At 38.7% G+C, this 26089-nt stretch overlaps 1 protein-coding gene across 3 annotated transcripts in view; it reads left to right on the top strand.

Moving 5' to 3' along the window:
* The window catches only part of ttc27 (tetratricopeptide repeat domain 27), a 53856-nt gene that overhangs the window by 14794 nt on the left and 12973 nt on the right, over window positions 1-26089 (top strand). For all 3 annotated transcript variants that reach the window (XR_010910738.1, XM_067475949.1, XM_067475941.1), the window contains exons 6-16: window positions 2233-2391; window positions 2475-2617; window positions 3946-4058; window positions 7245-7311; window positions 12547-12660; window positions 13596-13691; window positions 14976-15098; window positions 19895-20122; window positions 20876-20974; window positions 21119-21171; window positions 21728-21893. Coding sequence is in view for 2 of the 3 variants with exons in the window: in XM_067475949.1 (XP_067332050.1) it covers window positions 2233-2391; window positions 2475-2617; window positions 3946-4058; window positions 7245-7311; window positions 12547-12660; window positions 13596-13691; window positions 14976-15098; window positions 19895-20122; window positions 20876-20974; window positions 21119-21171; window positions 21728-21893 (1361 nt within the window). In the remaining variant the exon portion in view is untranslated. The remainder of the gene's footprint in view (window positions 1-2232; window positions 2392-2474; window positions 2618-3945; window positions 4059-7244; window positions 7312-12546; window positions 12661-13595; window positions 13692-14975; window positions 15099-19894; window positions 20123-20875; window positions 20975-21118; window positions 21172-21727; window positions 21894-26089) is intronic.

The following is a 26089-nucleotide window of genomic DNA, read 5'->3' on the forward strand; positions in this document are numbered from 1 at the left end:
ACACATTCATTGTATTCAAGTGAAAGTCTGAATGATGTTGCAATTCTCCGACACTTGGGTTACATGATATTGCTGTAGCATCAGTTTCAATATACAGTATATTGCAAATGACTATTGCAATATATCTTTTTCTGTGATAAATATATTGCTAAAACACACTGTCCTGTAGATGCCTGGCCACAGTGTACTGTAAGGAGCCTAGTGCAGTTATTTGAAGACTGCTGTTTACCCAGAGCTGTGTGAAACACAAAGATTCCTTTCACCCTGCAGTATCTGACTTTGAGAGATTCGGGCCCACTTTACCTGTACTGTGGCACTGAGCCACAAGACATTAAAGAAATACCATTAATCCACAAGCTCTTGTTTACTTTAATTAGAACCACTGTTAGATTTATTGGTTTAGAGAAGATTTTGTGCCTCGTTATGTGCATTTAATTACCTAGTTATTTAGTCATTGGAACGAGCAGCAGTGCTGTTTACCAGAGGACATTTTAAGATGTGTTGTTTGTGTTGGCTTTTTTCTCATCTTTTGGAGTTTTGCTTGGTAGAGTTATTGTTTAAAGGCAGAGTAGCGTCTGTCGTGTGATGGTTAACAGAGTAGTGAACAGTATGTGCAGACTACAGAACAGCCCGATCTGTACTCCAGAGGAGTTCGTGCCCATTCAGAATTTTTACGAGTAACATAGGGGGAGGGATGAGACAGTGAAATGTGTGAAATCTGTTCCCGTCCACATGGTATACAGCTATGGGGAAGTGCTGCCATGATGTCTGCTGTGGGTTTCTTTAGTTTGGTGCTCAGATGAAAGAGTGTTGTCGCCTTTATTTCCTGACCTTTTTAATTGCGCAGCTCCTAAAGAACAATAAAAAAGAAAAATATTATAAAGCCACTAGAAATTTTCTGGCAGTGTGAAATCACTGGTGCTGACAGTCATACTGCATGGAAATCGCTCTGCTTATTGTCTCTGGATACTGCAGTTTCAATTCATTATGGTTGAGTAGGGATCAAAGTCGTTCTGATTTCTGTATTAAACACCTCCTGTCTGCTTCTTTGCTCAGCTGAGAATAATCTCTGTGTTTTCATGATGGGCCTTCATCAAGGCTGAATTAATAACGAGATCAAATGAAAATGGAGAGAACGAGCCACAGAGCTCAGAGATTCGCTTTCATGCTCTGTGCTCTCTTTGTCTTTTTTAATGTGCCAATGCTTCTGGGGACTGGGGCTGTGACGACTGCAGCTGTTTCTGGTCTAGGAGTGGTGCTAAAGGGGCACCTTAGATTCCTGTTCCAAGTCCATGTTCTCTTTCCCGAATTGCAATGTTCCTATTACAACCTGCTTGATTTATGGGTTTGCGTGTAACTATGCTTGAGGTTTCCAAAAAATGTTTTGGTCTTTGGGCTTTGTGCTCTCATATCTAGACCCATGTAACCACAGCTATATTTAAAGAAAACAAAATGATCTGGACACTTTACACAAAAAAAGTCTCAAAATTACTGCTTGAAATTACAGAATGTGTTTCTGAAGTCCTTAGGATAACTGGCTTTTTTCTTCAGACCCCGTCCCTCCTTTTTTGTGTATTCTGTCAGTGACAGGCCAGGTGTGCAGATGACTCAGAGGAAGAACCTGCACAGCTTGAAATCTTCTTGCCTGAAACAGTTCTTGAAACAATTAGAAAATATTAATCGATGTAGGTGTATTACCAGCGCAATGATGTCCTGTGTCAGACAGAATAAAAGACCAAAATAATTTCTACAGCAGGGCTGCTCTTTGTCTGTTGGCTATGTGTACATTTATCCCTCCATGTGAGAGGACATGGTGAAGAGAATGGGACATTTATAGAGAAATTCATTAGATGTGACATTTAGTAGCAATAGAGGATTGTCAGGAAAGATATCACTGAAGTACTGAACTGTAGAAGTTGTGCTGAAATATGATGATAGAATAATCTGGTGTCTTGAGGAATTGACATGTCATGATGACCAGGATGATAAAGATGGTCCTGTAAATGGATTATAATTTCTTTTAAATAGTTTTTAAGAGAAAAAGTCTAAAATAAATTTAGCTTGGAAACCCAGTGTTCAGTTGACATTACATGGAATAAACTTTTAAAACCAAATATTTCAACACTAGTAATGAAGTTCTGATGACATTATAAAATTACGTAGCATACTTCTGGAAACTGGGTTGTTGGAAGACAACATTGCTACAGTGGAATTCTCTGTCCTCTTTAACAGTCCTGAAATGCCAGGCTCTGATGTCAGAACACAGAAACTTGGCAATCCAGTTCCACCTGGAGTGTGCTTACAGTAGTCTGACGTACTACGAGTACCAGCCAGCCAAGGAACACATCAAGAAGGCCCAGGAGCTCTCGCAGCTAGAGATCAACATGACTGGTAAGTAAAGTACAGCAGTGTCCTGCCCTGCCATCGTACTTGGTACTGAATTGAAGGTAACTGATTGTGTTTGGCTGATCAAGGTGCCCTTGGCAAACGAACCCGTTTCCAGCAGACATACTTGGCTCAGCTCATCCTTGAGGTCAAGAGGAAGCAGCAGCAGCAGCCTGACCAGATGAATGATGAGACCAGTCCCACCCCCACACCCCAGACCTGCCTACCCAAGGTATGAGTTCCTGTTGTCTTCTTTTTAACCTAATGTGCTGTTTGCCACTTTGAACCTTTTGTTTTTCAGCCTGGCATGTTCTGCTTTAATAACACCTACTGTACCTTTACTCATTTGTATGGACCTTCATCGTCATCACTTGTCCTTCAGTTCAATTCAGCTTTATTTATATAGCACCAATTCACAACAAATTCATTCCATTTTATATATATAATTACAGACAGCTGCATCAGGTTGTCATTATAAAAATACACCAAATAAGAAGCTGCAAAACTTACTAATGTTTAGCAGCTGCTAAACAAGGTCCAGTCCATCCTGTCTGACAGCTCCCATCCATTTCTTCCCCTCAGCCTCACTCTTTAGTCAGCCACTAGCCCACACACACTGCTATCACTATGGTAAATTTAAAATTAAAAAATACCGAAGGTACCATAATACCAACACACACCCTCACACCAGAACACCGACCAGCAAAAAATGGAATCATGGCAATTAAATGGTCCATTGTGATCATCAGGAGCTGCCAAGGCACTAAATGTGTTTTTGAGAGGCCGTTAAAATACACACTCACAGCACTGTGATTATCTAATCTTCTAATTTCTGTCATACCTCATAAGTCTCCTGTTCAGCCCTTCTGTGCATATTCTCCATCTCAACACGTTTTATTTTGGTCTCTTCACAGTCAGTCTCCTTGCTTCTTTTCTTCTTACTTTTTTTTCTTACCTGCAGTAAAGCTGGGTTCTGTCATCTAGTGTGTCATCAAGCCACATGTCTGAAGAGCAGATTTTTGAGAGAAAATGTCTTTTGGTAAACTTGCTGTAATCCCCCGTAGCTGGTAAAAACAATGTGATCTCAGTGTAATCGTCTCTGAGGGGGTAAAAACACAAAGCACAGGAAAATGATGTCAGATCAGAAAGGGCTCTTTTTTATGGAGAATTCAAAACGTTTTGTTGTTGAAATCAAATTTTTCCTCTAATAGCCCACAGTACATAAGTTAGAAACAGTAAAGGGTTTATCCATAGCTATATGGTGAAAATCCCTGAATCCCTGGGATGAAATGGAAGTGCATCTTTAGATCTCTACCTTGACTTGGGCCACATTAGACTCCTGGTTACTTGATATCTTGTAAAGCTGGCTGCTTATTGAGTGGTAGATAAAAAATGATCTGATCACCAGCAGCATGCGAGACAAAAACAGTCAGAGCTGGATGTCTCAGTTGTACTTATTGTCTTTAAGACTTAATCTGAGAAAGCTTGCTAGTTCCCTCAGAGGGTGTTATTTTCATGTGCAGTGGTTTATGGCTGTTACATGTGTTTCCATGCTCACAGGACTACAGTCTGGGTGACGACACCGTGCTGGATAAGATCAGTTTAGCTGAGCCGGATCAGTACCAGCTCCCTGACCTGACTGCAGAGGAGCAGGCTGTCATCCTGGTTATTTGGTAAGTCTGCCTCCTCTGAACTCTGAAATCTGTTTTTTTTTTTTTTTTTTTTTTGGTAGGTTTCTGTGACATCAATAAGTCTAAATAGAAACAGAATGCTTGATGCAGTTGTTAAAAACATCCTGCACTTGTGTATTATGCTACTCTCCCAGTGGCTGCACCTGAAAAACTGGATGGTTTCATGAAAAACCTAGAATTCTCAAGTTATCTGTCAAAAGTCAGGAGACATTGCCTCCACAGCCTGAAGACAAAAATACCACCATCCTGCACATCGGTTCAGAGCTAATGAGCCACTCAGCTCAAGTTCCTTTTCCTTATCTATCATTTTCACTTTATGAACATATTGAGAAAGTGGGTACTTGGATTTGTTAACTCATTGACCTTAAACATTCCCACATCACATAAGAGATCACTGGGTATTATTTAGGCAAGTTAACTGTTGTTGAGATTCCTCAACAATCAAAAAAAAAAAATCAAAAAAAGCACTAATGCTGACAGAGAAATGCCATGTGTTCTACATGGACACCATCTGTGGCTTGTCCAAAGAGCCATGAAGTCCAAAAGCTTTTAGACTGTATGATAAAATCCAGCCATCCTCAGAAAGTGGCTTTTCCCAACTCACACTTTGCCAGGTTAAGAATGAGGGTGGTGAAATGCTAACGATTAAAAGTTTTCAGAAAAGGTTGCAGAATAGGCCACTATGTCATCTAAGTAGACTTCAGCTCTGATTATTCACACCAGAATGTGTTTATGTGCATACGGCCTGACATGCACTCACTCTTTTTTTTTTTCTTTTTTTTTTAAAACACTACTGTCATCACTCCAACAAATATGCACTTAACTATATCTGAGTGCTTTTATACTTACTGTTTTGCACTTCAGTAACCTGGTTTTTGCTAATCTGCAACAGCCACATTTTTTGCCTCCTCATTTATACCTTAACTTATTTTAAATCATGGTTCGTAGAATTTTCTGTGTAATGACAGACAAATGCTGCTTTCACACTTTCTTTAAAAGGCGAGGTAGCATCGCTCTGTTAATAACCTCTCTTTTTATTCAGCCTTTCACCCAGCTGCCTGTCAAATGCAAGTAAAGGCTGAGAAATTCTCAAACACACAAACAAAACAGTAGAAACACCAATTCCACTATAAGAGCATTGGTCTCCAATTTCCCTTGGGTCCCATGTTAACTCAGCTGGTCACAGCTGTAGTGTGGGTAGAGCGGTCGTCCATCCATCCCACAGTTGTTGGTTTGATCCCTGGCTCCTCCAGCCACACATTGGCAACTTGCATAGCAGCACCCCATCGGTGTGTGATTGCCAGTGGGAACGAGAAGCAGTGTAAAGTGCTTTGAGTACCAATAGGTAGAAAAGCGCTATGTAAGTGCAGACCATTTACCATTTAGTCAGAGGAAGTAGAAATACACAAATTTGTACCAAAATTATACTTTACTATAAGTAAAACTAGAAGTCCATTGCTAAGTACATACACTCAAATGTAAGTACAGAGGTACACAAAACTAGGAATACAATAATAAAAAAAGCAAAGTTTTTTTTTTTTTTTTTTTAGTACTAATGATGATGTGAATGTACTGTACAAGTTTAGTCCAGATTTCACTTTCAAAAGCTAAAATTCGACTAAATACAGTATTTAATAAAAACAAATCAGGGCCAAAAAATCTCTCCCACTTTATGTATTTAATTTAATTTTTAATTTTAGAAAAATGTACGCATTTCCAGTATGTTAGTTACTTATATCTTTTATTAGGAATCTGCATCTGCAAAAAAAACAATCAACTTAAACTGCCATATAAATGCAGTATACTTACCACCACTAGTTGTATTATGTAGCAGTAAAAAGATGATTGAAATGAAGTTCAGTCAATAAGAAGAAGAGAAAATACCTTTTTATTGATTCAGTAATGACAATGTAGTACACATTTTCAGACTGTTGACCTTTGTTCACTCTTTGGAAGGTCCAGCATATAAATTTCTGAGCTGGTCCTGGAGCAACATGCAGGTGTACAGATCACTTCTAATTTAGACAGACCTAGTGCTGCTCTTCAATCATCTCCTAGCAATCTCCCTGACTGCTCCAATGACCTTTACCTTAACCTTCCAGCCCCATCCATGGCATGGGAATTAATCACTGACTCACTGGGAAGCTAACCAATTTTTTATGATGTCCAGGAGCCTGAAACCACTAACAAAAATTCACTACATAGGAAGTAAACAAAGAAAAAACTGTGATCTGCAATAAACAACATTAAGACAAAAACACTTGAAACTCGCTGCAGAGTTTATTTTCTAAAAGACAATCTGAAGGTACTTGTGTTAAGTTATGTGTGTGTCATGACTGTGAAAAGCCATCATCAGTGGAGCTCTGATACTATCATTCATCATGACGGGTAACGGCGCTCCCGTTTTAATCCATTGAAGCTAGATTGTCTGAGTTTGAAGCACATTTATCTTTAAGTCCAACAGCAGCAAAAGAGCCTTAGCTAGAAGAAAAGAGGTCAATAATAGACACTATCACATTTTCTTTAGTGTACTTCATTTACTCATTTAGTAGAAAACTTTCCTTTATGTATGATGGAGTGTTGGAATCTAAAGTTGGCACATTCATTTATTAGATGTATTTCTTAGTCATTTTCTGAGTGGGCACAAAGTGCTGTTGGAAGCAGAAGATGAAATTAGACAGCCTGACAAACGAGTGCATGTATAGATCTCTGATTGTTGCCTCTGACCCACTAATAATGATTTTAGCCAGTTGTGTGAGTGTAAAAACTTTGAGAGATGATCACTTGATCTGTTACATGGCTATGATTTGTATATAGGGTTTGAGAACTTAGGTGGTCATCAAGGCTTTGTATATTCTTCTGAAAGGGAGGGATTAAAACATATGCAAACAATTTTTTATATTGTATTCATTTGTAATATGTTTTTGCTAAAAAAATAACAAACTTAAATTTGACCATTATTCATGATGATGTAACATAATAAAAGATGAAAACTAATATTGAGTCATTTGTCATTAGATTTGGTACCAACAGCTTTGTATTATATTCATAAATGTATTAATTGTGAGTAAAAACACACCTACAAGTTTTAGTAGCCAGATGTCATTTTCCCACAATATGCTATATTTTCCCACAAACTGTGTCTTGACCGTGAGTGTTTTCTTGCAGCAATGACTTCCAGAAGAATAACCCTGTCTACAAACTTACTGAAGAGCAAGTCCTAGCCTTCACATCTGTAAGTCCATGTTTACTGTTTCTAATCGATTAGGTCATTCTGTTAATTTATTAGGTGAAAGTACCACACTCTAAGCAACAGTCATCAATTAAGGCCTCCTTTTATTTCTTTAAGTGAAAGTTTTCAGGGTCTTTTTGTTTTTCGAGGACGCTCGAAGTTTTTGAACTGTACTGCCACATGCTGACAGGTGGTTCTTTCAGACATGAGTCACTGATGGCTTTATTCAGCAGCTAAAGTGATGATGCGTTAATCTTCTTTCAAACATGCCAATACAATAACAGAGAGCTATGTGGTAGTGTGATGTTTGGAATGGAGACATTCGAAGGAGACATTTTCATGCCAATTTCATTGCTTCATATTATCAGGGACTCAATTCTGCTTCTTGTGTCACAGTTTTCGACAGGACACAAGAAGTGAATGACGGAATATTTGGTTGGAAGTCTAAAGAGAGGCTCTAAAGAGATTTAATAAATAGGGCATTTATTGCACTTGGCAGGAATAAACACTGAGAAATCAGGTAGGTCAGACTAATACTGTGTCAATAGAAAAATGGTAATAATAGTGTATTATTCTCTAGTTGATTAAACTGGTGGTGGCTGACATAAATGAGTTGTAGATGCACATTTCTCTCTCTTGCCCCCTTACATCAATCTGAAGTAACATAACTCACACATGCTTTGAGGACATTTCTGCAAATTTAGCTTGAACGTCTTTTCAGAGTGGGTGCTGGTGGCATTGGGTTGGGAAATAACCACAATCAGAATCTCTTCTAAAGGGAAAAAACGTTACCCAGGTAAACAGTGTGGGAACCTGTTGCCATCAGTCTGAAGTGAAAGTGAAGCCGCCTCTGATCCACACACACATTATCACACATACCATATTAGAGAGGAGGGTTTGGCCCCTTTTGTCACAGCTGTTCTTCTATATCACTTTAAATTTGAAACCCAAGCTGAAATTTGTTCAACAATGTGGACCAGCCAGATTCACATTCTCATCAGACATGAGGTTGTGTGGACACTGCTCTACTATGTCAGGGGAGAACTGATCCTCTGAAAACATTCAGGGTTGGAGCCATTCAGGTTGATGAGAATACTTGGCCGGATGGAAAACTGAAGCTGGCTTCCTGCTGGACTGATTGTTAGTCTCATAGTAAAGATGCATTAAGGTGCTTATCGTCTTCTTCCAGTAAAGAAAGCCACTGCTATGGGTTTGGTAAAATGTAATGATTGTTAGGCCCAACTTGTTATAAAGGTGTATAAATTACAGACTTGCAAGTGTGTGTGTGTGTGTGTGTGTGTGTGTGTGTGTGTGTGTGTGTTTCTTTCGTGCATTCAAAGTATGAAACTTTTTTTTTTTTTTACATTAATAAAACTATTATTTTACTAAAAATAAAAATTTGAATTAAATTCTTCATTATTATACATCAATTATTTATATTCCAATATTTTATTCCTTCATCTTCTCTTTAAAAAAACAAATTATGAACAAATTATGAATTATGTACAGGTCTTTATTCCCCAAACAAAAAATTGGGCAATTTAAACAGTGATGGTTTTACAGACTAATATTAAGTCTCTTCACAATATAAGTAAAGTAAGACCTTGTTACAGTGAAGTTAAAGGCATGTGGTGCAATCAGTTGAACAGCAAAATAAATCAGTCTGCTCAGCTCCTTATTGTTTGGTCTGTGCCAATATCTCTGTAGATGGTCGTGCTCAAGTTTTTTTTTTAGCTCGCTCATTGTAGATTCCTTGCTCTCACTAGATACAGCATCACCCTTCCTACTTGTGCCACATTGATTCGCTTAAATTTATATATTTATGTCATAAATTATGTAGACACGTTGCCCTGCCCCTACAAACAAGTCTCATGTACAACGCCAATTCAAAAATAAGTTGGGACAATGTGTTAAATGTAAATAAAAACAGAATGCGAGGGCAAATGTTCTCAACCCATATTTAATTCACAATAGGATGTAAACAACATACCAGATGTTAAGCAAACACGTCTCCAAAAAGTTGGAACAGGGGCAACAAAAGGCAAAAGTCCTCTACTAAAACTCCAGCGACTGGTCGTCTCACTTTCCAGACACCCTGATATGTTGTTTATGTTCTATTGTGAATAAAATATGGGTTGATTCATCTGTTTTCATTTACGTTTTAGACATCGTCCCAACTTTTTCTGGATTGGGGTTAGATTAGTTACATAAAGATTAGTTTCAACTGCAGGAGCAGAACCTGATGTCTGCCTTTTTAGTCACTGTGATTGTTTGACGGCAACCACACCAATCACTTATATTTATCAAATTAATGTTTTTTTTCTCAATGGGTAAGTAAATCAAAGGTAAATAAAACTTCCTCTACCAATTGCCAATATTTGTAGGGTGTTGTCTTTTTTTTTTAATTCATTTTATGTAAAGCACTGCTGAGGTTTTGGCTATAACATCGTGAGGCTCTGTGAGGGTTAACAAATACGGTGACTAAGTAGGAGAAATTTTGGCCCCACAGTTTTTTTTTTTTTTTTTTTTGGGGTGTTTTGTTTTATTGCACAGCCCTAAACCTGCACCATAGATGGAAAAATTAGATTCAGGGTAAGTGGGCACAGATGGTAAATGCATGTTGGTCTTATGAGGGCACTGCAAAACTGTTTCTGTCCTGAGGTTTAGCTCAGGGTGGCGAGAAAATGAAACGACCTTGGAAAATGGCAAACGTGATGGGAGTTTTGTAGGAGACCATTAGTCTCGTTGTTAGTCATGCTGAGACATGTCTCTCGTTATAAAACCAGAGATCTTTAATCCGTTTAGCTTCTGAAGGTATATCAGTTTGCCAAAACCTGTCTGTAACGACAGGGACAACCTTTGTGGGAAAAATATCTCTGACCTTTTAGTTGGCTCATGTCCCAGTCTAGTAACCTGGAAAGCAAACTTGCAGCTACTAGAGGGTCAACAAGATGCTTATGCTTCATACTGTCATCACTACAAACTTTGTCTTAGTGCAAATACACATATACACAAACATCAAGCCTCACTTATCACTAACTTAGGTTATTTTTGACATTTTATTTAATTTTTCCTGTGTCTTTTCTGTTATTCCTTCTTGTTGGGTCTAGTGTTTGCTCTTTTCAATTTTTTGACACAAATTTGTAACATGAAAAAAATCAACATTCGTTAAACAAATGTAATAAAATGTTGACACATTTAATGGAGCACATGTTGCAGTTGAGCCCACCTCCTGTTTGCAGTTACCTGGATTCTAACCAGTAACTGCAACATATTTGTGAAATCATTTATATTTACGTAGCTGGTGATGCCGTCCAAATAACGATCAGATAATGTTGTGATGTTCACTTTCTCAAAAGTTGAGTTTTGGTTGTCCCCCCCCCCCCCAAAAAAAAATTTGGCTGTGAGCTTGCGCTTGTTCTCACCATGTGATGGAGAAACTACTGGCTCTGTGAGCAGGCATCTTCCCAGCCTACATGTAGATCCAGGAATCTGCAGGCTGGTTAGATGGTTGTCACATGTCTGGCTGTTTTCATCGATAAACAACTTCTGTTGCCTTTTTTGAAGAACCAGAGTTAATTTCTATGATGCAGATTGGAGATGTTGAGCTCACTTTCAGGAGGAATCATACCTTTATCCATACGATATCTCTGACTGGCTCTGCTCTTTCTGTATTTCTTCTTCTTCTCCTAATCCCAGCTGTTCCCTTTCAGCAGGCAAAAAGCACCTAGCTCACACCAGTCACCCAAACATGCCAGCACATCAATGTCTGGCAGGTCATTGTTGCCAGCTTCCCTTTCTTTTCCCTTCCCCCCAACCCCAGACAAACACTGGGGGCCTAATGCTGTCCGTTATGTGAGTAGTTTAGGAATCTGATCACTTTAAAAACACAACTGTTTGGCTCATGGCCAGCTTATGCTATTTTCTTGATGTAAAGGGCGACTGTGGCACAGGAGTTAGAGCGGTTGTCCACCAATCCAACAGTTGTTGGTTCGATCCCCAGCTCACATGTAGCAAGACACTGAAACCCAACTTAGTTGCTCACGGTGAGTGTTGACCAGCTGCATAGCAGCTCCCCATCGCTGGTTGTGTGTGTGACTTTGGATGAGAGGCAGTGTAAAGCTTTGAGTGCAGAGCAATTACCATTTTAAAGTGTACACACAAAGGCAAGTGACAGGTCCAATTAAGATATAAGGAGAAATATCTGGTTTGAGATTTTGTTTATGCTTTGTGGGCATCAGGGAGATGCTGTCAATCTATGGGAGAGTCAGGGAATGTTTGTGACCAGAAAATTTCTGTAATCAAAAAATGTTTTTCATCTTTTGTAAATATGGAAAAAAGACATGGATGACGCAGGTGATGTCAAGGTTGAGTTTGCAACAAAGAAATTTCAGCTGGTGGAACTGCAGTACTAAAATTGTTTGAGGAAAGATGCTCCAGTTTTTAAAACTGAGTTTTCTCTCGTCTGCTCAGTTTTGATCCAACACTTCATTGATGTACTTAAATAAATTTTTCAGGTACCTCAACTTTATTTAAGTATGTTTAATTAAGGCTACTTTGACTGTTTGTTCATTACATTGAAGAGCATATATCTGTACTCCAGTACATTTCTAATCAAGTTGCTTTACACGCTACAATCACATTAGTTTACACATTGTTTTTTTTTATAAAACAAATCACTAACAAGACAGAAATCCCTTCACTAAACCAGGATCAGACATAGTGTCAGTTCCTCTTATAAGTCTTATTTGACACATTAGCATTACTCCAAGTGAGCCGATACACAGTAAATAAGTCTGGATCTCTACAGAGATCTGTATTTACTGAACAGGAGCACACACAACTAGAGTGAAAACCCCAAGACTGATGGTCTTATAGACATAAAGCTACTGAATTCATGGTAAAATGTGGCTTGAATTGGGGATCATTGAAAGCGGCGTCAGATTCACTCTGCCATGTCAAACTCCGGCCAAAAATGTTTCCTGAACCTGAACTTGGTGTTGACTCCTTCTCCTTCTCTCTGTGCCCTGCTGTAGGAAAGGAGTTATAGTTCCAGGAATCTCTCAGAATTATATTTGTGGAGGATGTTTTTGGATTGGCATTATTTTCCCTGACATCACATAAAAAAAATGACAGGCTTGGTTTGTTTAAGTGTTGGAATTGTTTGAGTCTTGAATGAGTTCATAGTGACTAAAAGGTGATCTGCTATGTCCCTGCTCCCCATCCCCATCCCTGCAGTGTATACTGTCTCAGCCTAAGTTCTGGGCCGTAGAAGTTACAGCACTATGCCTCAGGACTAAACTCGAAAGAGGAAGGTCCCGGTGTGTTGAGAGAGCCATGATGCAAACCCAGGTAAGGGCAGATATTATATATATATATATATTCATTAAGACTGCAAGTATCAGGAGTACTGCAAGTGTTCTTTTCATGCTGGCTTTCACAATCTGCCTCTTCTACATCTGAGAGCCTAGATTTTGTTCTAAACCCAAACGTGTTATTTGTTCACTGTAAATACTAATTAATTAACCTTATTTTAAAAAGGATGCAACCTGATACCTGTAAAGTGCCAAAAATGGTGAAATTGATTTTAGTATAAATAATATTATTTTGTACTAGCAAAGTACTTGGTAATTTACTTTTGGTGTACTCTTGCCTTGGTAGAGTATTCAGAATTACTATTTTATATAACTAAATAATTGTTTCCTGTCTAATTCATGTCATTCAAACATCCATTATACATTAACCACTTCACTTTCATTTACATGGCCTTAAGTCATGATTTGACTTTGACAACCTCACTCCCTAGATTTAACAAATGCTAATTACCACAGCAATTATGTTATGGACTGGAGAGAGAGCTAATCCGGTCCTCCATTAGCATATTTATCACAGCCGAGTGAGGTACCAACCCACCAACCTAACTGCAGGCTGCTGTGGTCTTGCCCAGGACAAGACGATCTTCAAAGCCTGTAATAGTCCCTGACTAAAATGTACACACTTTTTTTAGGGCAAGTGTGGAAAAAATGCTGTAAAGCAAGAGTGCTTTCAAAAATACACTTGGTAATAGGTTTTTTATAGTATTTCTATCAGGTCACACAATGGAAAGTAAATGAACAGAAGAGAAATCTAAATCAGATCAGTATTTAGTGTGACCACCTTTTGCCTGCTAAACTGCATCAATTCTTCTAGGTAGTGGAGAAGCACAGTATTGTTCTACATTATACATCTTGAGGGTGGAAAATAAAAGACCCAGTTACAGACGTTTATCTCCTCTCTTCCTGTTTTAGGTTCTACTAGACCACTTTGAAGACAAGAAGTGTCCTGTTACAGAGCGACTCAAAGTCTTCTACTGCTGCCAAGTCCCACCCAGATGGATTGTCCAGGTAATATTCAAACACATTTGAAGACATGAGGAGAAAATGTAAACATTGAGACATCTAGCCTACATTTACTTTATTATTTATATGTTTGACATGTGTGTCTTGTTTGTCAAGCTGACATTTGCTAATTAGAATCAAACGCAAAGCTAAAGCACAACCCTCTGGACTTTCCTGCATTATAGCCTGTGACAGTATAAGTGATGTATGAACTGGATAGAGGGATCATCACTGCTGAGTAATTTCCAGCCTCTTTCTGATTTGCTTTTAGCCAGAAAATGTCCATTTTCTGTTTTATTATAATAAGAAGTGCAGAAGGCGACAGCTCAGAAACAACAGGGAAAACCAAGGGTCTCACAGGGCTTTCGACAACTACACTGACATTTTGCACCATATAACATATTAAGATCTACAGCACAAAGACAAACCTCAGACATGCCGAAGTGTAACACTGCCCAGGAAAGAGCAGAGGCAGAATAATCTCTAATAGAAATGTTTAGGTTTGTCCAAGATATTGAAGGAGAGAGTTTAGAAGAGAGAGAGAGAGAGAGATCAGTCTGGGAGAAGACATCACCCAAGCAGCATATAATAACTGATAACAGCAATAAAGCTGGAATTGAGGAGTCTCTATTGCTGCCTGGGGACTGGAAAGTGGGTTGAGGAGGAGGATTGCTGCAGCTGCTATGATGCATTTTCTCCACACAGGAGAACCATGGCCTGTATTAACAAAGCACTGAAGGGGTTTTTATGGCTGGGGGAGAATTGTGCTTGTGTGTGCACAACTGACTGTTGTCCTTTGTTCCTGTGAAACAATTTTATTTTTATGCCTTTGAAGTGAGGCTGATTTATACTATATGTACTTTTTGTTTTTATGATTTCACATTACTGCTGGTCATTTCTTACATTTTACAGGTGATTCCCTTCTTTTCAGCTGTATAAAAATCTACTTTGAAGCCCAGAGCTCTGTGAATAAGGAGCAACCGTGTCAGTATTTTCAGCCTCTTTAGTAACATGGCTCCAGGGACAGTAATGTTGTTTGAAATATGTCAAAAATACTGGATGAAGTGTTTGAAGGCATTTTCTTTTGACACAATCACTAGGTCAAACCTTTCGTTTATCCACTAAAATATACATCTACCTGGTGGACGTGTTCAAAGTTTGGTAACAATATTCAAGGTTCCAAAATGGTGCATCCCTGTGACTTTTCATTTATTTCATGTTGGCATGTTGACAACACTACAGAACTGCTGCCATGGCTGTAGACCCGTAATGCTGTCTCCCTCTCTACAGAAACAGCTGGCCAGCCTGCTGATAGACCTCGGCTGCATCAGCTCAGCTCTGCTCAATTATGAAAAGCTGGAGCTATGGGAGGATGTAGTTATCTGCTATGAGAGACTGGGCCAACATGGAAAGGTATGTCACACACCCACATGCTTCGTATCTTTTCTGAAGACATTCACTGACATGTTCTTACTCTAACCTCATCTAATTGGTTGGCAGATACACTGGCACAAAAAGGTTTGAGAACTGTTTTTTGATCCATTTACAACCCTGTGATTGAACAGACCAACAAAAGAGGATAGAAATACACACACAAATGTCAAACAACTAATGATTTTTCAAGTATATTTGAGCAAAGAATACTGGTTATGTTGAACGTGCATGTTAAACTTTACTTTCATCAGAAAACTGCTAAAGGGAATAGCCTGCCTCTTCAGTATGGAGTGATATCCGTGCTGATTGAGGATACGAGGATCATTACACCTCAATGCTTCACTCATGGTGTCTCTGGAGACTATAGTGTACATCTTTGCAAAGCAAGCTTTAGAGCGCATTCAGGAACAACGGAGCAGCATGGGAAATTTGATCCCGCTGAAAAAATTGAACAATAGTAGAAAAAGTCATTAAATCAGTTTTCCCGGCCATCTCACCAAGAAAAGGCTCCGGACATTGACTCCCCCACTAGTTTGAAATACGCTGTTCTAAACAATACTGAACTACATGTTGGACACACAGTAGCCTGGTGGAAATAATAATAAGAATTATTATAATAAATGAGTCTCAGCTGACAGATTGATGGAGGCAACAGTGTAGTGATAAAAAGAGCAAATAAAAAGGTTACGGATTCATAAACCGCGCTTCTTGTGAATTTTTACATTTTAGACTTGTACAGGCCACTTTGTGTTAGTTTCAGTTTTAATAAAATGTGGTGAGACTCTGATGTAAAAACAAGCTGACCTCATTCCATGGTGATTATGTCTCTTATTTGCCTCTCTGCACTCTTACAAAGAGCTGGTTGGTTTTTTTAACAGCTGATCTAACAAATCTACACACCATGATAAAATCATGTAGCATATTCCCTGTTTAATACACGTAAAATCTAAATGGTCAAATCATGATAAGATCATTGACAGCAGTGGGAGGTGGTTTTTGTAGTTTAGCCAACAGCTGACACCAGCTTTTATCTTCCAAAACCAATTACAACATTTTAAAATGCTATGAAAACGAGCCAGTGCTGGAAACCAGTCAGTCGTTCTCTGGCAGAGAAATCCGCATGAAAAACTTAACACAGCATCATCCTAGCATTGAATTTATCTTTGAGCTTTAAAGACCCAGACCCAAAGCGGTTCTTGGACTTTAGCGGAGTAGTTGACTTAGATCACAGCGAATCACACAGGGCTGAAAATGTCGGGTCAAATGTATTAATATTGAGATTGATAAATTATAAATGAATAAATTGATGGATAAACTATTATACTCAAACTCATTGCATGTTCAGGTCAGACCTGCAGTTTTAGAGGCCGACATGTGAACTGCGATCACTTCAGTAGAAGAGAGAGATGCTAAATTAATTTTTTTTAATAGATCACTTGTCATTGTGTGAAACAGTCCCTGAAGTACATTTTGAGATGAAAAAAGAGGAGCTGCTCATAGCAGCCCATGATAAATAAAACTAACCCAAGTAATTCATGGAACATTTAACAATATTTACACACATCTATTATAGTGTGAAGAATTTCCACCATGAGCATCTGTGTAGTTTGTCCAACACTGGTGATCTGTAAACTTGTGCTTAGAACCAGAGGAAGAGAGGAGAACTTATTTTAATAAATAATGACCACTGGTTATGGTTCTTTGCTGGAACAACGTTGTAATGAAACTCACAAATCTGGTATTAAAGCACCGCACTTTACCAGCTCACCACTCTGGTAGGGAACATGATCAGATTTAAAACTAGTTTTCATCCACAGACAGTAGGATTCAGTACTGTTGACTGGTGGCTAAAAAGATCAAGTGCAGGTTGGATTTAATGAGCCTTTTTCTGAATGAATCACACTGCATTCCTGATGGAACCAGTAGGGCACCGTGGACACCAGAACCATGATACTTTCTTTTTTTTTTTTTTTTTAAAGCCCATTATTTGTAAATTATCTTTAATATAAGCATAAAGGACACAGGTATTTTGTCATTGTCATTTGTTCTGTTTTATTCTAATCGTATATTTGTTGTAAGTGGTGGTGGTGCACTCATTTTAGTGCAAATTGTAGCTAATGGGCTGTTGGGATTCTGAAGTAATTGAAGTGCTACTTCTGATAGTGTTGATGAGCAGCCACATCAGTGGGATGGCATGTTTGCATACAACATGTAATGTGGGCATCTTGGGCTCCTACAAACAGGACCATTGTTGAGGAAGGTGGAGATGCCTGTTTGAGTTTAAAAAAAAAAAGAAAATGATCCTGGTTCTGCAACAAATCAGATGTGAATAGGCTGTAATCTGTTCCAACAAAGGATGTCAGCATATTTACTTCACATCTTCATCTCAAGCAGAAACACCAGACTCTTTTAATTGAAAAGGTTTGGTCGCTATGTTGGAAAGTAGTTCTCCCTGCAATAAAACAAGTTAACTCTGGGACAAACTGATGGGAGATCGGTGATATTTTGTGTAGCCGAAGAAGCGATGTCAATCCAAAATAATGACGAGGATGAATTCCAGTGCATCACCAAAAGATTATCCCAGGTGCAACATGCTTTCAGTGAAAGGTGAACTTTAGTTTGGCTTTAAATGATGAAAAGGCTTCATCATTATTTATCACAAATTCTGCACAGCTCCTAGGACTGTCTGGTGCACTAGTGGCCAAAACCTATTCAATAGTATTATTTTCATACCATTTACTGTAAATTGTTACCTCATAAATACTGCAAGATATCTTGACATATAATAAGTCTAATTATTTTTAAATTGCCCAGCTGAAATATAAAACCACAGCTACATTACACAACAGAACGCCTTGCTCTGCTTTCATGCATTCCACACAAACTAGGGAACTCATACCAGTATTAGATCAGGTTTGGCCTGAATTAAAAGCTGTACTTTAAAAAAAAAAAAAAAAAAAAGAACAAAAAAAAAAAGGGACCACCCAGTGTTGATTAAAGATGTAACATTTAACTGACCGTGTTACTCTAATAATGGCAAACATGCAAATGAAAGGGGAAAAGGAGTCTGCTCATGTCATGTATGTGAATCTAATAATCGATTGTCTCACTGAGGATATATCTAATGTCCGGTATAAAGCAGCTGGCTATATCAATATCTACACTAACACACAAGTATAAAATGGGTAAACACTCATATAGATCAGCAAACATGTGGCTGATCAACCTGATTTGAAAGTACAGAAACAGATTAGCTGTAGACATCACGTGTATGTGGGGGATTATTACTGACCACACTCGTCCCCTATAGGATACCAAGCCTTTGTTAGTCAGTAACAACCTGCTTTCTTTCCAGTTCCATGACTTGGGTACTAATGGTCAATAATAAAATATCTCTCTCCTTATCTTCAAACAAGAAGTAGTCCTAGTCCATAGTTTTGTGGGTAATATTAATTTACATTCATTTGAATAGCTCTGGAGAGTGAATAATTTTTCCCCACAGGCCTAGTTGGTATAACACCACTTTTTGCTTCAACAAATATAATTACCATTTAAAAGTTTCACTTTTGCATCCATTATAACCTTGTAGTGAACAGACGCTGCATTGATAAAGTCCCCAAGTCCCTCAGCCACTTCCAGTTTTCCATTTTACTCACTTACAGTAACTTACAGTGCTTATAAAATGGACTTTGGAAGTCCTGTATTTTTTTTATTTATTTTTTATTAATGACTTTCTCATTTAAGTCTACAATGCTTCCAAGCAATACTTCTCCGACAGCGTCATGTCGTCTGTGTTGCTGAAAGGGTTGGGATGAACTGGGCTGAACACAGGATGTGGCTGTGTTCACTTTTTTGCTCCCAATTTTGAGTTTTTTTTTCTTTTTTTTTTTTCCAAGCATGATGAACACAGGTTTGCAGCTCATTTACAACTTAATACTTACTGGCAGACATGCTGACTATATTTCACCTTTTTGCTGTTTTTTTTAATAGTGTATAGCAGGAGGAAAACCCCATCCTTCAAATCTTTCAGAATTCATCAAAAAAACCAACAAACAAAAAGTTTTTTTGCATTTACATAAATGCAAATACAATTTTGCATTATATGATAATAAATCGTTTCATTTCAGTTACTGCATGTACCCATGATGTAGTGATGATGATTATGAAGGTTTTAGAGTTAAATAAAAGCAGTCGAGAAAAATAGGCACTTGTCCTATTGTGGACTACCTTTAATTTTTCACTGTCTAAGGTCATATGTGTGTTTGTTACTGTAATTTGAGACCACAGTCATGTCAGCATGAATGTGACTGTGTGGGTGTCTTCAGTACACACGGTGTAATAGAAGCTTGTCCATTATCTTTAACCTGTTCAAATGTGAATGTATATGAATGATGCAGTTTCTTGCTCCCGGGGCTCTTGGCCCTGACAAGAGGTTTCAGCAAAGGAATGCAGTGAAATCAAGACTCTGTCAGGGGCCTGAGGTAGACTAGTGATCGCACAAACTAACACAAGTGTGAGCCTTTGTTCCTCCAAGAACAATCCAGAGCATGTGGTGGCATGGTGAGGTTCAGCAAGTGATTAAACTGTCTCTCAACTTGTAACACGATCCTTCATTTAAATCACTTTCTGAGCGTTTTCTTCCAAGCTATGTTCTCTAATTGCTTCAGTTGTGGTAACACACCTTATTTTCCTGTCCTATACACTCTCTGTTGGTCAGAAGCTGTCCATCTTCTCCATCACTTACCTTCCTTTTTCAATGCCATCCATCTTCTCAGGCTGAGGAGATTGTTCGCAGAGAGCTGGAGAAGAAGGAGACACCTAGTCTGTACTGCTTGCTGGGAGACATCTTGAGGGACCATCAGTACTATGACCGAGCTTGGGAGCTGTCAGGCAGACGCAGTGCTAGAGCCATGCGTTCCAAAGCCCTGCTGCATCTCCATAACAAAGAGTTCCAGCAGTGTGTTGACTGCTTTGAGCAGTCACTCAAGATCAACACCTTGCAGGTACGTCTAAAGAACTGGCTCTGCTGGGGTCATGGTGAGCTTCACTAAAGTCTGTCACATGCATTGTATCAAGGATTGGAATCCGGTTTTGTGGACAAGAAACGTCAGGTTCGGCAGTCTGCGTCCTATTCATGAATGGCCATCTAAAGTGTGGCCCTCGATTACTTAGAATAAATAATTAGGATACTTTAACTTTATTTAGCTGTTAATCAAAGTCCGGATTTTAAATAGTTCAAAAGTAACGGACAGTATAAGTTCACATATACAGATACTATTATCAAAATTTCATGTATTTGCCTGTAGCTGGGCTTTAACACACTTAATATTTTTTTTCTTTAGACTAGAATTTGTTGTCATTATATTCAGCTTAGATTTACTGAGCACTGATTCCAAAGAGCTAAGAGTCCCACGACACAGTGATCAATATTCAGGTGACATCCTGAATGTGTTCCCAGTATTATTAATAAATTATCCTGTTAGTTAAATTAAATGACTTTCTGAACACAGATGACGTCCTATCAAGGTTTAACTAACCACAGAGGTGTTTGTCGTAATTGCAGTAAAAGATTCCATTTGGATGAGAAATGGAAGAACGAAGTGAATGAGTCCCAAAGAGATTCACACCATGACATGATATTTTGCAAAGACAGCATCTGTTGAGCCCTGTAGGCTAATATATCTGTACTGATAGGTACCGTGTGTGTGTGTGTGTGTGTGTTGTGTGCATGCCCGTGTGTGTGTGTGTTTGGACAGCTTGGTGTGTGGTTTTCTCTCGGTTGTGCCTACATTGCCCTGGAGGGCTATGAGGGGGCTGCCAAGGCTTTCCAGAGGTGTGTGGGGCTGGAGCCAGATGTAAGTAGTTACTCACATGCACATTCAAAACAAAATTAGAAACTAACTGATAATAATTTTATCATGTAAAATGGTGGATTATTACAGCACAGAACACAGGTCTACAGCTCTGCCTTATTATCTTCTTCTTCCTCATCATTGCAGAATGCAGAAGCTTGGAACAACCTGTCTACTGCTTACATTCGCCTCCAGAAGAAGTGAGTACACGTGTGAGTCTAGTGTGAATTGAAAACATTCTTGAGGAAGTGTGTGTTAACCTGTTTGCATGAGTACATGTGTCATACAGCATGACAGCTTGAGCTTTTCAACAACCAAGCACAAGCAATTTCAGAGAAAACACCTGAAGTTTCATTGTCATGTATCAACATGTTCAAGTGGCGTTTGTGCTCTCTTAATGAAATGTATAGGCCGGTTCACAGTCCTGATTGGTCTTTTGTTTTTTCAACATCATTGAATTATGGTTGATTTAATTTGCCTTTTTTGCAAAAAAAAAAAAAAATTCAAAAAGATTTCACATTGTGTTTTATCATTAATTTAATCAGTCAATCGTAAATTGTAAATGGCGATTTTGTGATTGGCCTTAGACATTTGGTTGTGATGGTTAACGTTAAGATTAATGGGTTTAAGTGACCTTAAAACGTAAAGACCCCACATTTGGAATGAATATTGCAGTGAACACAATTCATGGTATAGAATTGAATTAAATCTCCTTCGGTCTGTGTTTCCATTTGTTTCTATGCCTGTTGTTTGCAGACAAAAAGCCTTTCGTGCCCTACAGGAAGCCCTGAAGTGTAACTACGAGCACTGGCAGATCTGGGAGAACTTCATCACTGTGAGCATTGACACTGGGGACTTTGCTGAAGCCATTAAGGCCTACCACCGTCTGATGGACCTCAGGGAAAACTACAAGGACGTCCAGGTAAAGGACTTCATTTATGGCACCTTAGGTGTTATCACACTTAACCATCTGACTATATGAAGTATAGGGAGTGTGACCAATGTGACAAGATGCGACCAGGTCTGCAGGTTTTCTCTTTGGGTCTGTTCAGTCAGTTGTTGGCCAGGAAATGGTAAAATGTCTTAGTTTCAACATCGGATATGTTGTTTATGTTCTATTGTGAATAACATATGAGTTGAATTACTGGATTCTGTTCTACATTATATTTTACAAATCTACTCAACTTTTTTGGAATTGGGCTTCTACTTAATGACGGAAGACAAATCCATAGCATAGCAGTCCTTCAATAGTGAAAAGACAAAAACTTAGAATGTGGTGCTTTCAGTAGTAAAGCTACATGGATTTACAGGAAGTTTGCTACACTTTGCTTTAACCCTTTATTTATCTGATATGATGGTCTTGTGGTTTTTAAAAATAAACTGTAAAGAAAACATCTCTTAGCCTGTTGGAACGGTTAAAAGTCTCTTCTTGGAGACACGGAGACATCCTGTTCTCTTTACCCAAATGACATTACATTGTCTTTTTTTTTAATCTACACTGTTTTATGTCATTTTTTCTCCCAGCTTATTCTGCATATCGTGTAGCGATTGGCCTAATGAATAAGGCTGTGAGATGTAACAGCTTTTACTTCTAAGTACATCACTTAGCAAATGGAGTTTGGCTCAGTTTTTCTCCTTCAATCTTTGTGTTTCATGTCCTTGCCCCAAATAAATGATGTATGGACTAACTCCTCAGTCTTACAGTGTGAAATTCAAATTTGTTCGACTTAGAAAGGACAGGAAATTCAACATTTTATACATGAACGATGAATACATTAACATATACAGTAGTATTTGTCTAAATCATCCTCATTCTTATTAAAATTAGGAGAATGTATCAAAAACTACATCTCTCTTCGGGGCCAAACCGTGACAAAATATCTTTATTTTCTCTATTACCCACCAGTCAAACAAGGATTTAAAATACTAGATTTATAAACAAAATCAGTCAATTCCATGGTTGTCATGGCATGTTTCAGTGGCCCCAGCCCCCTTTTCTACTGAAAGCACTTTACACTGCTTGTCATTCACCCATTCACACTTACAACTAAGTTGCGGTTCAGCTAAAGCTGACTCCAACATGTGACTGAAGATTGGTGGACAACTGATCTACCTCCGGATCCACAGTCACCCCATCCTACCATGTGCCTTGGTCCTTGGTTAGTTATTCAGTTTTGGTGGACAGCCAACTCTAGGAGATGGTTTCAAGCATCGTCCATTTTATGCACTCGTAAACACTTAGCACTTTAAAACTTGGCACAGTATGAAATTCTTGTCCGATACACAGTAGCATGTTTCTTGATCACCTGATAAGGACATGTCACTGCACTGTTCAGATAACTGCACCGACTTCCGGCAGCCATCTGCATCAGGTTGAAGCTCTGACACTCTCCTACAGAGTGGTCAACTCATCAACAGCACCTTCCTTCAGGTCCACAATTCCTCTCTCCCACTATGCTCTGCCAAAAAGCAGCTGCCTGTGGTCCCTGAATATTATTATTATTATTATTATAAGTTATTGAAGGACTGTTAACTGACATAGAAAGACCTATACACAAAGACCACCAACACAGGTCTGAGCGGTGCCGCTGTGTCAGTCTTGGTGCAGCTGTGAATAAATGGACTGCTGTCCAGCTAGAGGACAGTCAAATTTTATTCAACATCATATTTTTACTTCCTGTGTATGAGAGCTGGAGCTGTAGTGAAGTAGAAATATTGGCAGGGACCACCATGAATTATCAGTTATCTGTTATGTGTAGTGGCCTGTTGAAAGAAGTGCTTTGGCTGGCTGAGGGAGGCTTAGGGTCACATTGTTCAGCTTTGTGCCTCGTGGGGTTAAACAGGATACACAAAAGTACATGCAGGCACAGAATTGGTTCAGAAAGAAAAGGGTAAGGTCGTCTTGTTGTCCACTGTCCAAAATCTGAACTTAAAAGGACACATCAAACACAGTCTTGTGGATGCCTGTATTTTCACATCAAATAGACTGATCATCCAAATAAACCTGTGTTGCTGTTGACACCTCTCTCTTTGTCTTCCTCCTTGGAGAATATAGAATTCAATTCCAAAAAGCTAGAAAGATGTGAAAATGTAAATGAGAACACAAAACAATGATATGCAAATCTTATCAACCCATCCACAATTTCATTAGAACATGACCAATATATCGGATGTTGAAATTTAATTGAAAATTTTAGATCATTTTGAATTCGAAAGCAGCAACACATCTCTAAAAAGGGGCTAGAAAAGTAATTGCTGCAAATAAAAAACAAATTAAAGAGAATTTGACAACTAATTAGGTTAATTGGATCACTTTGATGATCCCAGCATCTACAATGTATAATATAATCAAAAGATTCAGAGAATCAGGAGGAATCTCAGTGAGCAAGGAACAAGGCCGAAGATCAAAACTGGATAGATGTCATCTTTGGGCCTTCAGGCGGCACTGCATTAAAAAAAGGCTTGATTCTCTATTGGACATCACTGCAAGAGCTCAGGAACACTTCCACAAATCACTGTCTGTGAACACAGTTCACTGTGCAATGCACCAATGTAAGTTAAAGCGGTATCATGCAAAGAAGAAGCCATATGTGAACATGAACCAGTAAAACCTTTTCATTGCTGAACAGTACATAGAGGTTTTAGAACAACATATAATACCACCCAGACAATGTCTCTTTCAGGGAAGGCCTTGCATATTTCAGCCAGACAATACTAAACCACATGCTGCACCCATCACAACAACATGGCCTTACAGGAGAAGAGTCCGGGGGCTGAACTGGCCTGCCTGCACTCCAGACCTTTCACCAATAGAAAAAATTGGGTGCATCATAAAACAAAGAATCCAGCAACTTAGGCTGAGGACTGTTCAGCATCTAGAATCCTTCATCAGACAAGAATGGGACAACATTCAGGTCTCCTCAATTCCCAGATGTTTGCAAACTGTTGTTTAAAGAAGAGGGGACGCAATGAAATGTTAAACATTGTCCTTTATTGAGATGTGTTGCTGCCATCAAATTCAAAATGAGCTTTAATTTCCATGGTAAAATGTATCGGTTTGAGCAGCTGATGTTTTTTATTTTCTATCGTGAAGATAATAGGGGTTTATGAGATGTGTAAATTATTGCATATCTTCCCAACTTTTTTGAATTGGGCTGGTATATACTCTGGTGCAGCAAGTCACTAAGGAGCCCGTTTTGACCAGTGTGTTGAGGTGGGAGCAAATGCGGATGATGTGGCCGTCAAACTCCCCTGCAACAAGTTTCATGTCACTCTTGATACGACAGCGTTAGTCTGATACTTAAGATTCCAGTTGATTTATCTTGCCACTGCAGTGAATGGCCTCCCAATTACACACCAATGAAGTCTGACAGATGTGTCATTCATTACTGGATGGAGGGGGAGAAACTGTCTATTGCACATTTCAACTACAACCGAACTCAGGAGGCCAATAATGTTAAAGGAATGTTTAAACCCATAAAATCAAGTATTTTTGCCTCAGTCAACAAAGATTTGTTTGGGGAGACAAGGAGACAAGAACTGTTATTCAGCTTTGATGTTATGTTTGCACCCTGGGAACATTGCACAGATGCTGGAGAATACAGAATGGATTGTGAGCAGATTGTGAATGCAAACATCATGTGAAAAGAGTCTGGCTTCTTCAGCAGGACGAAGATAAAGCACAGACCTCAAAAATATTGCAAACCATTTAAAGACACATTAGCTGTTGCTTTTGGAAAGGTCCCCACCGAGCCCCAACTAAGTACTGAACTAAAATGTGCACACTTTTGAACATGCTACAATTATATTTGCTGGGTGACATTTTGGTTAACATTTAGTTAAATATGAGTTTGCAAGGCTGGAAGTGTTCCAATCCAAGTTTGAAACCAAATGGGAGAAATTTGATTGTGATGCTTTCTGCTTTGTGGTTTTAAAAAAACTGTTTTTTTCTCTGTCACTCACACTCAGTCACACACACACACACACACACACACACACACACACTGCATCCTTACTGTTCATTTCCAGCCTCTTTTTATTTAATATGGTTTGGATCTTTGGCTCTCTTGTCTTCTGAGTTGCTGATGAATGCTCAAACAAAACTCTATAGATAAACAT

This window comes from Channa argus, chromosome 1 (assembly GCF_033026475.1).
Source record: "Channa argus isolate prfri chromosome 1, Channa argus male v1.0, whole genome shotgun sequence".
Taxonomy (NCBI): domain Eukaryota; kingdom Metazoa; phylum Chordata; class Actinopteri; order Anabantiformes; family Channidae; genus Channa; species Channa argus.